We start from the raw sequence: 15,074 nt of genomic DNA on the forward strand, positions 1-15,074 counted from the left end.
CTGCACTTCGGAGCGTGCGCGCGCCTATTGGATTCAGTAGAGAGCGTTCCTAGCTAATGAACGAGCCGCTGGTGAATTGTTTCCGAGCACCTGCAGAGTGAGGACAAACATTTTCGCGCGACGTGTTTCTGTGAGTGGTGCAAGCCGAAAATGCAGCGTTCGTTAGAGCAGAGCTACGTGATTAAATTCTGTGTGAAACTCGGTAAATCTGCGACAGAGAGGTTTAATATGACCAAAAAGGCTTACCCAGATGTTGATTTAGGAAGAAGTGGTGTGTTTCGGTGGCACAAGGCCTCTTTGGAGGGCTGGAAAGAGCTCGCTGATGAACAAGCAAATTCAAAGTGCAAACGATGCTCATTGTCTTTTTTGACACTAAAGGCATCGCCCACCATGAATTTGTTCTTCCTTGTCAAACCGTCAACGCCAAGTTTTACGTGGAAGTCCTCAAGAGACTCAAACGGCATCGCAGTCGATTGGAAGTTGCACCACGACAACGCCCCGGCTCACACAGCTACATACCTAACAAATGCTGGCATCCCAACACTTCCGCAGCTGCCTGACAGCCCAGATGTGCACTTCCCGGACTTTTTTGTTTCTTTGCCTGAAAAAACCCATAAAAGGCAAGCATTTTAAAACGACAGAGGGGATCCAATCAGCATTCCCTTGGGCTCTCAATGCTATTCCGGATAATGTCTTTCCTGACGCCTTCAATACTTGGAAATTGCGCTGGCAGAGTTTCATAGACACAGAAGGAGCCTATTTTGAAAATGTTTAAAGAATTGTAACGATTGGTTCAATAAATTTTTTTAAATCGACTCAGTCCTATTACTTTCCAGACAAACTCTGTATAGCTGCAATACAAACAATCAAAGTTCTTGAAAGTATCTGTTGTACTTGTGGATGCCAAGCGTATGCGGGCGAAGTTAACGTTGTCTCTTGTTTCAAAAATATTAGCAAATATTGGTTGCAAAAGATTATCGCAAATATTATTTACATACAAATTTATTAATTTAGTGACATTTATAGTGACTCAATTCGGTAACCTATTTTGCCCAGCACATTTGCATATTCATAATGCTTGATGTGTGACATTCAATTGCTTCTATATTACTGCACTTTTTGCAACTTGTTTGCTGCTGATGCTGCCGCTGTTACACATTTTCATTAAAGTGTCGCATAAATCAAATCACAGACGAAAAAATTATGATTTTGCTGCTCTCATGCTATGCATTCCCCCGCGGCTTCCGCTTTCTTCTTACACAACGCCATTCGCAGTTGGGCTGAGCGACTCTCAGCTATGTAGCTGGCAGTGTAGCGGCATTGAAAGAGCTCAGAGCCAATCAAATTTCACTTGGCATGCTTGTAACGACACTCGACGGACGATAGCAGCGCTGAAGGACATTTCGGTGGAAGAGAGCAAACTCCAAAAAATATTCTTAATGAATGTTCCACTTACCGATTGCTTCCAAATAGCAGCTCACTTCCACTCCTTGAGCAGCTACAGCCCGTAAATTGCAGCGAATGTCCAAAAAAATTCAATTTGAAATCAATATTGGCTAAAAGTCATTTTGCCGAAATGGACAGCAACTGCCAGCCAACTACTAACAGCATTCCAAACGTCAAACAAATCTAGTGCAACAACAACAATGGCAGTAATGCAAAAGCAAAACAGCAAAACCTTGAAATATTGTTGCTAAAACCCGAAATGTACAACACAAAACGAATAGAAATAAAATGAGGAAAATACCAAAAACACTCCGAACAGATTTATGAAATGTCGAAGAAAATGAAATGCCAGCACAGCCGCAAGCCATGCTCGCTATGCGGGTGAAGCAGTGGGCTGTAAGCGTGTCGCCTGAGATCTCGGCTATGGTGTCAACGCGCCGAAAGTGACATATGCTTGCAGTCCTGCCAACGCTGCTCGGCTGCCGTTGGCGTGTTACCCTAAACACACCTACATCATTTCAACTAACTTTACCGCAAGACATTACGCTTTTTTATTTCCTTTTTTCTCTGGCTTTCCAAATTTCCTGCAACATTTTTGCTTTGTTTCGGGCGAATTTTTCATTTAATAGAGAGATGTTGTTGTTTTTCGGTAAATAAAGAACTCGGTTTTTGCAAGCGTGACTTTGATACCTCCCAGGGACTATTTCACTACCACGAACAATTTAAAATTTATTAAAAATCATGATTTGCGCTTTGACATTCACCTGCCACATGCGGGTGTAAAAACACATAAATATTTTGCTCTAGTTTTGAAAACACCTGTAAATGGGCGGACCGTGTGCCATTATTTAAAGCTTGAAATTTTCACCAAATTAAAGATTTTTAAGTAATTTATTTGACCTAAAACAATATTAGCCACTGGCGTCGGCAAAAAGCAGAAATATATTTGTGTGTTCGAAACGCCGTGTGGCAGGAGGCAAGCTTCGTACTAATGCTGTGCAGTGAAATGAAATGAAAGTTTATTGATTTATGCATTTGTTGGCAAACTCAAATTGAAAATTTCAGCTTTTACTGCGTCAACGCCGCAAATTTTTTATTATTGCAATTTTTTCTGAAAACTACTTCAACTAAATTATTTTTTTGTGAACCACACTTGAGCGAAGCGGAAGTTGCACTCGAACGCTCAGTGGTAGCGGCAACTTGTAATGCAGGTACCTGTAGCCACTTGAGCGCTGATTGCGATTTCTGTTTTCACTTCCGTGTTACGACGCCAACACCACCTCCACCGCTAACGCTAACTCTGGCTCTGGCTAGCTGCGGTAGTCACCGCTCGCTCTGCCGCCAGTGCGACAACTCTTGACAAACTTTTCTGCGTCTACCCAAGAAAATCTGTAGTTTCACTAGACACACACCCACACAAACCCACCTTTATAGCCTCGGTGACTTCACTTGCTACGCATACGCACACATTCGTAGCGCAGTTCGTGCTGCACACATATGCACAAACGCACGCATATACATATTTACGAGTACAATAGTTTGCGTAGTGAATGCAGAAATTCTCAACTTTACGACTTTGCTCGCAAATCAACAGAAAATTCGTTCATTTCTGGTTTTTTATTAGAATTCCTCGCTTTTTTGTGACTTTGCCAAGTGTCACTTGCTCACAAACACGCACAAGCAAACTGACTTGAACACCAACATACTCACACGCGCATAAAAACACACTTCGAGTCTGCTCGTATAAATGCGGGTTCATGCAGGCGTTTGCATCGTCGTGTTGAGTTGTCGAGTAGTCGAAATTACATCGCATTAGGTGGGCGTCATTCTTTCGGAACTAAGCTGCGAATAAATGGGTGGAAATTACATAACCTGCCAGGTCGTATATGTGACAAAGTTGTTTTTGAGTAGCGCGTTTGCAGTAGATGTGCTTGATTTAAAGCTGCATCGGGTGTAAAATTTGTGTTGTAATTTCCCTCAGCCGAAATGCTTTCAAATTTCACGAGCAAACTCTTGAAGTCAAAGACTTTTTTCGCAGACTGCATATGAATTCATTTGCTATCTCGACAGCGTTGAAATTATTCTTGAAGAAATTTTAACAATAAACTCAGTTATTATTTTATATCTCAAATTTTATTTACATATTTAGTATTTGTAAATATAAAAAAAAATAAGTTAAAGTTCCATTAGAAATACGAAAAGACTTTTTCGACTATTCAATATATTGGTTACTTATATATTTTTATTTCTAATATGTTTTCAAGGCTCCACCAGATTCAGTTCGCAAATTTGGCATTCAACGTCATTTCTCGGAGAATTTGGAATCTGCGATAGTCGAAATCAATTTTGTCGCCGCATTGCATCATTTCAACAAAGGTCGCCTAAAGGTATTGCTGGCACATGCATCAAAAATAGTGTTTGTAATATATTACGATTTTTTTTTATTTTTGCTCTGCTCTTCGCAGTTGAAGTGCTCCGCTCGTATCTACGATATTTATGTGCAGGAGGCTGAGAAGCTTATCGAGGAAGATCGTCCGCGCATCTTGGCCTCAGGCCGTTCGCCAGAGCTGAATATGTATCCATTTGATCATTTATCGGATACGGAAGGTTTCGATGAACATAACGAACTATACTTAACACATTATAACAGTAAGTAAATTATACTAATTTCTTGCAATTCAAAAAATTTTTAAAGTACTTACGAAACTCGATTGATAAACTTAAACCTTACTCTGGCGAAAGGTTAAAAGAAGGAATTTTCGCCTCATATTTCTTCTTGAAACGTTGACAACTTGGGTGCATATATTTAGCGCCAAAGTGTACGAAGAAGAAGAAGATTCGTTCCCAATCTGACGGAGTTTTGGTACGGGTGACTTTTCTCACTCTGAGACCCTTAATATGTTCGACATTCCGGAGTCTGACAACAATCATCAATAGCAATCGCAGCGACGTCAATGTCAAAGATGTGATGTATATAAAAAAGCAATAAAATATATTCACGCACAGTTTTGCAGCTATAAATTTGTAATGTATTTACGCTCATTTCGATTAATGACCATTTTTACCTAGGATGGGGAGTTGTCTCGTAAAATGCCAAGTCAGGTCCCCCCAAATACAGAAATTTCCGGACTTATTTAAATCGCTACAATAATTCAAAGTACAAAGCAATTTCCTTTGTCATAAAAATTTTCCAGCATATTTTGATCGAATATTAACGCGATTTTGCCATCGACAAACCTATGTATTACAAGTACACAACCGACTATCTATCTGCTAGTATGTAAACAAAACAACCGTTGGCATCTGCCAATTTATGTGTATACATTTTGAAAATCATTCATTGCGAAAATGCATAAAACTATGCGTAAACAAGACTAATGAGTCGAAAGGATACAAGTGGAGACCGGCTAAATTCGAAAGCGTGCTGAGAGGTGCTGCGGGCAAAATGTTGTGTTAGTAAATTTGTATAAAATATATATTGGAGTAACAAGGGGGGATAAGGGTCCTTAGTTGTACAACGGAGAAATAGAAGGAAGAAAAATGGCAGGATGTGTTGGCGGATGAGCGAAAGCAAATGCTGCTTTTGTTTCTAATGCTTTCAAAATGCTCGTATTGTGCTATGGACTAGGTTTCGTTACAGCTGCACTTGTTGTTGTTATTGCCGGTAGAGGATATGAGACATTAAAAATCATCTTGATTAATAACCCAACGTTAGTCAAGCATAATATTGTCTAAATGAACGCAAATGCGCAAACATTCGAATGCCACGAATGGCCATGCAGCAACTATGTATTATTAGCTTGGCTATGTGGCAGTTGCTGTTGCTGCGGAGGAGGAAGTTGGAGTCCATGTATACAAACAACATAATGATACGTAAAATGATGTTTAATAGACAAAAGGCAGCCGAGCTTTAGCAGCGGCGAAAATCAGTACAAAAGAAACAAATGACTGCTGATGAGGAATGTTATCGGTGCGGCAGGCGTTGAAAGTGTAACGAGTGAGCAAATATGAGACGTATGAATGGCGATTCCACATGCATTCATATACTTGTTTAAGTAACTTTATGTAGTCCCTATGGGAAAAACTTAAAACCTACGGAAGTTAACGAAATTCTTGTGCTAAAGTGGCGCAGTTTTGTCAAATTGTTTGCTAGTTAGATGTGAAATAATACTGTTCTCTAACTTTCACTACAGACTCTTTGAAGCAGTTAGCGAGACTTTATTCAATTATGGACTCGTATCGATAGTCACATGGTTATTGAAAACCATAACATAACAGACACACAGAATACACTCGAAATTTGGATTCTCTAAACTGCTAAAAGGCGAAAGCTGTGCTAACACAGATCAAGAAGAACCCGCACCAACAACCTATCGTTACAATATTGTCGTTCCGTCACTCGTTTAAGACGGTACAAAACAGCTCTGCGGCGGCTTATAGCAGCAATGCCTCAGAGGCTGATAGATTGACGGCTGAACTGTCTAAGGCCGGCGGCGAGGAGCTGGAAAGCGCAAGTTTTAGCTGCTTAGCATGATTTGATGGGATGAATACATGCCCAATGATTGGAATATGAGTGTTTTCTGTTCTATCCAAAAAAGGCAGATCCCATAGTTTGGGCTAATTATCATGGAAGCATCCTTCTGAACATTGTGAATAAGGTCTATCGTCAGTCCTGTGTGAAAGACGCATTCCCAGTCAGTTGATAAACTGATTGGACCTTACCAGTGCGGCTATAGGTCTGGCAAATACATATACCATAGACCAGCTTTTCAAAATGCGACCAATCCTGGAGAAGATCTTTGACTAAAAAATCGGCACCCATTCAGAGCCGCTTTCGGCAGCACTGATAGGACTATTGACGCTATTTCTAAGTTTGGGGTGCTGGTGAAATTCATACGGTTATGTAGAATAACGTTGAGCACAACCATCAGCTCCGTCAAAATCGGAAAATCCTCATCGAGGCGTTCCAAACCAAACGAGGTTTTAAGTAGACGATTTCCGCTCTTCTTCATTATGAGCGATGAATATCGAAAAAAATGAAACCACGAACTGTATGAGCTCCACGGAGACATGGAATTAGTTAAGCGTATAGAAATCCAAAGAATGTGCTGCTTTGAACATATCGTTCGCTCGGAAAATGATGGTTGAGCAAACAGCTACTTCGACGCGAGAGCAATGGGTGGACAACGGAAAGCATGGGTACATCACATTAAAGGACGAGGAGAAAGCTATCTATCTGCACTTGGGATGTACAACTGGCGTGACATTGTAATGAATAGAGACAACGGGCGAAGTTTTATGTTCTCGGCTCAGAAAGATCTACGGTTATAGTGTCCAAAAAGAAGAAGTTATGGAAAACCAAACAAAATATTCTTTTAACAGAATCTTAGAAATTTGTTTAGCCTAAGTGATACTACTAAAGATGTTTGGCCGTAAAATGATCTACGGTCAAAAAAAAATCAAAAATTGACATTATGAAATTTTAGTAATTTTGGCCTTTGAAAATTCGAGCTTTTATGCAAATTTGATTAATCTGATCTGAGAAAAACGCGTTTAAAGACGAACAGATGGAGCTGATTGAACTTAGCGGCTACAATTAGTGCTGTAACACAAAAACTACTATATTTCAGATATAAATTTAAAATTGTTGTATTAAAAATATTAATTTATCGAAATATGAAAACATATTTTTTTCACAGTAGGCAAACCCTAAGCTCTCTAACCAGTGCGATTTCCTGCAGGGCTTACACACCTCGTGATATTGGCGAGAGTACACTCTGGCTATCAATCTTCTAAGCTATTACTATACCCAAATGCAATAAAAATACGAATTTGCTCTTATGTACATATATATTTATAAGCACATTCGTTTGTATATACATATATACATATGTACTATTTGCATAGTATCGGCTAGATTAAAGCCGCTCATCCCACTGGCATCATTCCATTCACGAAGACGAAAGAAGCAAATCCCATAAAATCTTTTGCCTGATTGTTTTTTAACTGACACACAACGCTCAGGAATATGAATAGAAGCATGGCTTCCACATGTATATGTATATGTTTGAATGTAAGTATGTTGTATGGTACAATACTTACCGTTTTCTGTTTTCCGAATTAAAGGAGATATTCAGAATGCGAACACCATTACATTGATTAAGTGCCAAGCATTAAATCAAAGTTAGTGAAAAATTTGCTAAAGCACAAATGAATGGCGGTCGCCAAATGGTGTATGCAGACAGAGATGAAGATCAAACCGAAGAACGAAGCAGAGGAAATAAGTGAAAACGTGAAACAAGTGTGTGCCTTACACTGAGCAAATTTTCGCAAATTAATGAGAATTAAAGAAATATTTTAATTTTTGCATTAAATTCTAAAACTTTATTCACATAAACATTTCGGCGCGGAGTTAAAATTTCGGTAAATTTTCCATAAAGTGGTTGAATGTAAAACTAATTATTGTCAAAATTTCCGATTTGCTTGAAGTTAAGAAATTAAGTCGCATATAAGGCTGTGTATTAAAACCGCTATGTGTACCGTACGCTAATAAAGAGTATTAGCTTCTGCTGCTGAAGTCGAATTCCCCGACATACATAAGTCATGGAAACCACCAATCTTTGTAATTAAGTAGTGCATATTCGTATACATGTACGATGGTAGAAGCAATGCCGTTTAATGCATGTATGTACATATGTACGTATGTCTATATAACATACATATATGTTATGTACATTTATATCGTTGCGAATGCTTAAGTTAGTTCAGCATTAAATGCTTAACGCTGAGCTTTCGCAATTAATTCAAAGATTAATACCACCAAGGGGAGTAATTTCGCCTCTTGGTACATGCTGCCATATACACACAATTACACAAGTGCGGCAACTATGTTATATACATATGTATATGGTATACATATGGCGGCATAAGCGTATTACCAGTCCCGACTAACCGAAAGCTTGAGTTATTGATGCGAATGTACAAGCACTTCCAGTTATATTATTAACACCTACAAGCTATAGAACTCGAAATCGATGCATAGCAGGAAATTGGAAGTGATGGGGATTGGAATGACAAGTAATGGTGGATATGTAAAATGAAAACTCAGATTCTTTAATGATCCGATTTTCAGCACTTGATTTAATCAACTCGCATATCCATTTTTAGTGTTTCTCTCAGTACGGGATGCAGAACTGAAGAGAACTTGTTCGAAAATTTTATATCCTGAACAGGATAAATTAAGTTTTTCATGATGTCTGAAACGTCGGAGACTTTATAATATATTGGTCTTTTCGTATTTCTAATCAAACTTCAACTTATTTTTTAATGAACTTTAATGAACCAAATATGTACAGTTTTGATCGACTACTTTGTGCCATTTTTTCGCTAGAGGCATCCATCAGTGTAAGACTTTTCTGGATTCTCGGCGAAAAACTGCGAAAAGTCATTTTCACAGACTTCTCTTGAAGCCAACTTTACTTCATTAAGAGAGTTTTGCATAGACTGAAACAAATGATAGTCCGATGGTGCAAGGTCAGTGCTATATGGTGGATGCATCAAAACTTCCCAGCCAAGCTCATGGCGAGTCATCAAAGATGTGCGTGGTCTAGCGTTGTCCTGATGGAAGACGAAGTCCTTTCTGTTGATAAGTTCTGGCAATTTTTTTTCGATTGTTTGTTGGTAGTAAAATGTAGAATCAACGGTTCGACCAGGCTGAAGCAGCTCATAGTGAATGATTCATTTCCAATCTCACCAAACACTCAGCATAACCTTTCGAGGCGTCAATCCTGGCTTTACGGTCATTTGTTGGACTTCACCACACTTAGACCATGATTATATTAATATTCGGTCTATTAAATGGTTCAAACCGTTGGATGATGAATGTCAGGTTCCTTAACTTCCTTATGTTAAATGAAGCTTAAAATCTCACCTTTCTAACGCTATATAAAATGATACAATGTGATTGATAACACTGGAGATACACAACTGCAACCACATCTATTGACAAAATACGAAAAGACTTTTTTGACTAATCAATGTTTTGCAAATTTTTCAAATTATTGCTATAATAATTTTAATTATACAGAATATTTAAATTTTATGTTTGTTTATTGCTCTCTTTTAGATCACGCATCAGCTGCAACGATAAGAACGAAGGTTCCATTAGAGTCACAGCTTATCAAAGTGGCCGTTCTCTTTCTGCTCATGGCCGCAACCAATAGCCTTTTCAAGCCCACAATAGAAGCAATTGCTCAAGTAGCAGAAGGAAGTCATTTGCAGATTGCGAGCAAAAGAAACGAAATCGCCACCGAAAATCAAATTATTTTACAGCAATTCCAAAAAAGTAGAGCAGAAATTAATTTACAAACGAAATGTGTCAAGAAGTGTGAACCGACTGCAAGACGTATGCCGTTGGAAATGCGGTGATAAGTTACAGTAAAATCACGAAAAGCATTGGTTACAAATACACATAAGAATCGATAAAAAAATATTTAAAAAGTAAAACAGTATAAAGGATTATAAATAATATAAGAACAACTTATGATAAGCTAAATAAACAAACATATAAAAACGTGTTTAAAGTGAGCAGTTCATTGTCACCATCATCCATACAAACAAATAAAATTAAGTCACATGATCAGCATACATACATACATACATATATGTCAAGTATTACCATGCATACCCATACCCAAAAATTCAAATTAAAATTAAGCGGCCGTTAAAGGAGATCATTAAGAATAGTGAAACAAACGCTTAGCTAAGAATTGTACTGTAAGTAGAAGTTTGCTTTTTATTTTATTATTTTTATTTATTATGTTTTATTCTTTACTTTTATTCTTCACTTTTATTAAGGATTTATTTTCATACTGCTTTTGTCGTCGTATTTTTTTCTTTTTATTTGTCGTATAATCACCACTTCTCCTTAATTATATGAAAGGTCCTTTCGATTATGAGTTAAAAATTGAATTTTTTATTATCTTGTTGGCTTATGATTCTTAGCAATGTTGCCTTATTATTTCCTTAAAGTGTTTTTTTTTTATAAGATTCCACATCCTTTAAATTTTGCTTAGCCTCCATTTTCACTTCTCAATGATTTTTGCCTTTCATTTCCTAAGAGTTTTTACTTTCCTTACTTAAAATAGAGGAGATCTAATAAAGTTCTTTAATTATTTCTAAGCGATAGTTGTTATAAGTGAAAGTAATGTAATATTTAAACGAATTGATAAAATAAACAATGTTTTCGTTTCATTTTCAGTTTTTAAATGAAGCGATAGTCGGCGTTTTTTTGCTATTGCAATAAAATTGCTAAAATATCATAGATAGACCAGTGTATATAGTTTTTGAAAAGAAAAATACTTTAGTAAGATGAAACTCATAGAAAACGAAAGATAAAATAGTAAATAATAAATATTAAAGGAAAGGTAATTTACTAATGATCCGTGGTCGGGAAATGGAAGAAGATAAGCATGATCGAATTTTAATGGTTAAGACCGATTCCGGCAAAACTAAGAGTCCTAGGGAAAAAGTTATGTGGCAATTATGTATAAATAAACATTTAACAAGCCGATCAAACTATCCTGAAGCATGTTCGTCCCCAGCCACGTTTCCATGCTGCGAAGTCTCGAAAAAGAGCGTTCAGAACTTGCGTTCCTCACAGGAAGTGTGCAGAATATCGCCTAGATAACTATGAATTATGGGGTATAGGTCTACATCGCAGTTCTTCAACAATTCCAACGTAATAGTTGGTAACTTTTTGCCTTTTGACCTTTTATTCCGTCCTCAATAGCACTGCCAGTAAGCAAGTTCACCTGTGAGCATCAAACGTCGCACGGCGTGGTCATTATCCAAAAGGATAAGATTATCCATTTCTTTGGTTTTTAAAGCACATACTTTTTCTGGAAGCAGCAAACTTACTAAAATCTAACAAATACTTCTTCATAGGAATGATCACTGAGACCACGTAGTATTTTTCGCAAGTTCTCATGCTAAAATTTTCGATATTGTGATGAAACTTGGTAAACATAAACCTTGGCACCCTAGGGGCTAGTATTGCATTTGAGTGGAATCGAGTAATTGTCATGCTAGAAAATACAATTAATCTAAAACTTCTAAACTGTCATAACTAAAAATAAACAAAAAGATACAAAATCGTGGTTTTAAAATGTTTTTAAAAGTTGCCGCGACCTCCAACTTAAAAGTTCATTACCTTGCGAAGCACTTAAGCCGCCTCCGATAGTGTGGAAATGGGTGAAATCGAAAGATGGTCTCGTCTACTCCACATATAACAAAACCAAACCACTACAACCACGTCAAAGACATAAAATATTACCTCCGAGATGGTATAAGGGGGTTTATAGCAGCCTGAGTCGCCTTAATGGGCGTGGGCACGCCCACCTTTAGGTGAAATCGCATTTCTCCGGACCTACTCAACTAATTTCAACGAGTTTAGATCTCATCCTGACATTCCTACATTACAGTGCGATAATTGGTTAAATTGGATTTCAACCACGCCTACTTTCCATATTCCAAGTTCCAAATTCCACCTGATTTTTATACTTTCAGTGACGGAACAATTTCCTATTATGAACTCCGAAACTCGGAAAGAATTTTGCTTTGTTTCGATACTTGCAAGTTGCAAAAGAAATGTTCGGTTGTATCCGAATTTAGCCTGCAGTAGTGCAATACTTGAAAATAACAATACGAAATTGAAAATTTTTCGAAATGCAGTTAAAGGGGTTATATTCAACTAGGACATTGGAAAACATGTATACAAAAGAAGCACATACATATATGCAAGCAGCATTGTGTATTTATTTGTCATTTGTAAGTATGTAGCAAAGTCTTTTAGGTATATGCACTGGCTGAGATAGTATTTGTATGAGTGTTTAAAACTTCGTTTACGCACAGCAAAAATCGGCAGCTGATGGCAGTTCAAATTGTTGCAGTTGTTGTACTTGAATGTCCGCACTCGTGTGTGGCCACATACCTGTGAGTATTTCGATTTCTTTGTGTGGACTGATAATTATGTAACAAAAATGTTTATGGCTTTTTCAATTTTAGATTTTCAGATTTGTTGTACAACAAATCATTTACTAATTGTTCTTTTCTGCATTCATTTCTCCCATCGGCATTTGCAGAACAATGAAAACCAAAACAAAACAGCAATTTCATTCCGAATAGAAACGAAACAAATGCTCGGTTCCCAAGCTGCTCTGCCTATACTCCTGGGAAGTCCATTTACATACATACATACACTCTCGTATATATATATATATATAACTGTATGTATGTTTATGACAGGATTTGTTCTGTTGGTCAGTTTGGTTGTTGAAATTTGCAAATTTGTTTCGCTGGTTTGTATGTGTTGTATCCTGTTTTGAGTTGTGGCCAATATACTTGTTATTGGAGTGCTTTCGTTTTTGCATTTTCCAATTCTTCTTTGCTGTTGTGCTTTCGTTATTTGCCGATTCTTTGGCCAATTTTGTCGGTCTTACTGGCACATGCAGAGAAACATTTCATTTTGACAGCAGCAGCAACAGCAACACCAACAACTACATCTTTGTGTTTTTGTTGGTTTTCTGCTTGTCTGGTCAGCGGCATGCAACAGAGAATTTTTAATTGGCATCAAATTACGCTGAAATTTCAACAGCAATACTTTCTAAATTCTTCATTTCTATCCAGATTCTTACTCAAGCTACATAGCTGCCTTTGTGTGCACAGCTGTCGGTGGGTGTGGCGTGGCGCTATCTTTGTTTGGCTTTTGGGTGAGAAAAACTTTCTCTTACTTTGTTATTTGTATTGCCGATCATACGTATTGCATAAAAGTAAACAAATTAAGCACAGTTACATGGAATGTTACAGGTTGTTATTCATTTGAGGCATTCAACTAACAAAGTAGGTATTAGCCTTCTGAAGGAATAGATCAACTTTTTGGTGATAGGTAAAGAAAGGTTAGGGGCTTAAGATTTATTATACATTGTGAAATGGCGAACAAACAAAATTCAGTCCAGCTTTATCGGGACAAGTCGAGCAAGAACGCATTTCATACCCAAAATATCCACCAAAACCATTCGAACGAACTCGTGAAAGATATCGAGCTTTCTTGCCATCTCTTTAATACTTACTTTGTCATGTGTCATGTTTTGTACGAAACCCGAAAATAGTTTGGGAAGGCAGTGTAGGAGGTTAACTTCTTTATGAAGACGGTTGTGTTACGTCGTCCGCGGGCTTATCTCTCAAACTCATGAAATTGTAAAGCTTCACTCAATTCATTCAAATATTCAAATATTGAACGAAAAAGTAAACATTTATACTCCCATGAAGCAACATATTAACTTCAGGATATTTCAAATTGGAACACACTAAATTCTGCAATATTTCACTTTTTTTTTAATTGAAAGAAGCGTAATTTCATGAAATAATTCCAAACCTCTGATTAACAAAATAAAAAGATGCGTTTGCGCAAACTTTCAAATATTTGTATGATTGGATTATTTCGGTTTATACCTATTGTATATTATAAGTTCACATTTATACATAAATATGTGTACATATTTAAAAACACATGAAACTTTTAAGTTTTTTGTTTTATATTTGTTTTCGCAACAAACTGCAGCTCGATTTATTTTGCTTCGAAAGTTGATTGGTTCACAACATTGTTTCATTTTCACTCTATTGCAGGTGAGTGTACTGAGAGTGGTGTAGTGGTGGAACACAAGAGTACACTGTGCGTTTGTTGTGTGTCATTTTTGATGTTATTAGCATAATTTTACACCTAAACCTCAACGGCTACTATGCAATTTACAGCTTTGCCTTTGTTGCTGTTGTTCCACTTTCCCATGAAATGCGTTGACAAAATATGATTAAGTACGATACACACTCGAAGCGTAAACGCATAAGCATGCAACAATACAGGCGTATTTGGCGCACCTTCATACCTAACGTGTACGCACATTAGGGTGCTCCTTATTTAACATTTTTTTGTTTTGATATAATACTTTATGTAGTGCTCTGTTCTTATATTAAACAAATTTATCAACAATTTTAAAAAAGAATGATCTAACACAAAAGTGTGCGCTCTACGAAAAAAGTAGTTCTTCACAAAAAACACTCCTTAAAAATTTATACGCAGTTAAAGTTATACTACGAGTATTCATCAAATGACAATGGCCTCATAAATTGTCGGTTGCTCATACGTCAAGGTGTACTGTATAAGCGGCAACGTATTAGATAATAACAGACACCTTAATGTAAATATATGTCTGCACATGTATATACATTCATGTTCGTGCACACTTGCGCTGCTCTGTGCGAGTACACACGCGTAGTATCAATTAGTTGGTTCGGTCTGCCTCGTTATTCAATTTCGAATAACGATTTTCCTCTTACTATCTAAGTTAATTTGGGTGGTGACGGCATGCTGCGACAACAACAAATGTATTCACAACGGGCAACCACTGCAAGTATTCCTGTCTACGACAGAATATGCGGCAATGCATTATGTCATTATTATTATTATTGTTTAGTTAGGCGCTTCGTGTTAGGAGAATGTGCTCGTGCGTGGCTAGTTACCACGGGAGGACGGGTTCGAATGCATTCTAGCGGATTCAGTCACTCAAAACTGA

General features: G+C 37.3%; 2 protein-coding genes across 19 annotated transcripts in view; both read left to right on the forward strand.

Moving 5' to 3' along the window:
* Window positions 1–10,022, forward strand: part of LOC115066575 (uncharacterized) — a 160,358-nt gene extending 150,336 nt beyond the window's left edge. For all 17 annotated transcript variants that reach the window (XM_049446311.1, XM_049446312.1, XM_049446310.1 and 14 more), the window contains 3 exons: window positions 3,711–3,833; window positions 3,912–4,095; window positions 9,572–10,022. In XM_049446311.1, the coding sequence (XP_049302268.1) occupies window positions 3,711–3,833; window positions 3,912–4,095; window positions 9,572–9,873 (609 nt within the window). In that variant the 3' untranslated portion in view covers window positions 9,874–10,022. The remainder of the gene's footprint in view (window positions 1–3,710; window positions 3,834–3,911; window positions 4,096–9,571) is intronic.
* Window positions 10,023–10,084: 62 nt separating this feature from the next.
* Window positions 10,085–15,074, forward strand: part of LOC105232258 (uncharacterized) — a 233,503-nt gene continuing 228,513 nt past the window's right edge. The window contains exon 1 of one of the 2 annotated variants that reach the window (XM_011213895.4): window positions 10,085–10,221. The gene's annotated coding sequence lies outside the window, so the exon portion shown is untranslated. The remainder of the gene's footprint in view (window positions 10,222–15,074) is intronic. The other variant, XM_019992484.3, reaches the window with a different exon arrangement.

This window comes from Bactrocera dorsalis, chromosome 1, assembly GCF_023373825.1.
Source record: "Bactrocera dorsalis isolate Fly_Bdor chromosome 1, ASM2337382v1, whole genome shotgun sequence".
Taxonomy (NCBI): domain Eukaryota; kingdom Metazoa; phylum Arthropoda; class Insecta; order Diptera; family Tephritidae; genus Bactrocera; species Bactrocera dorsalis.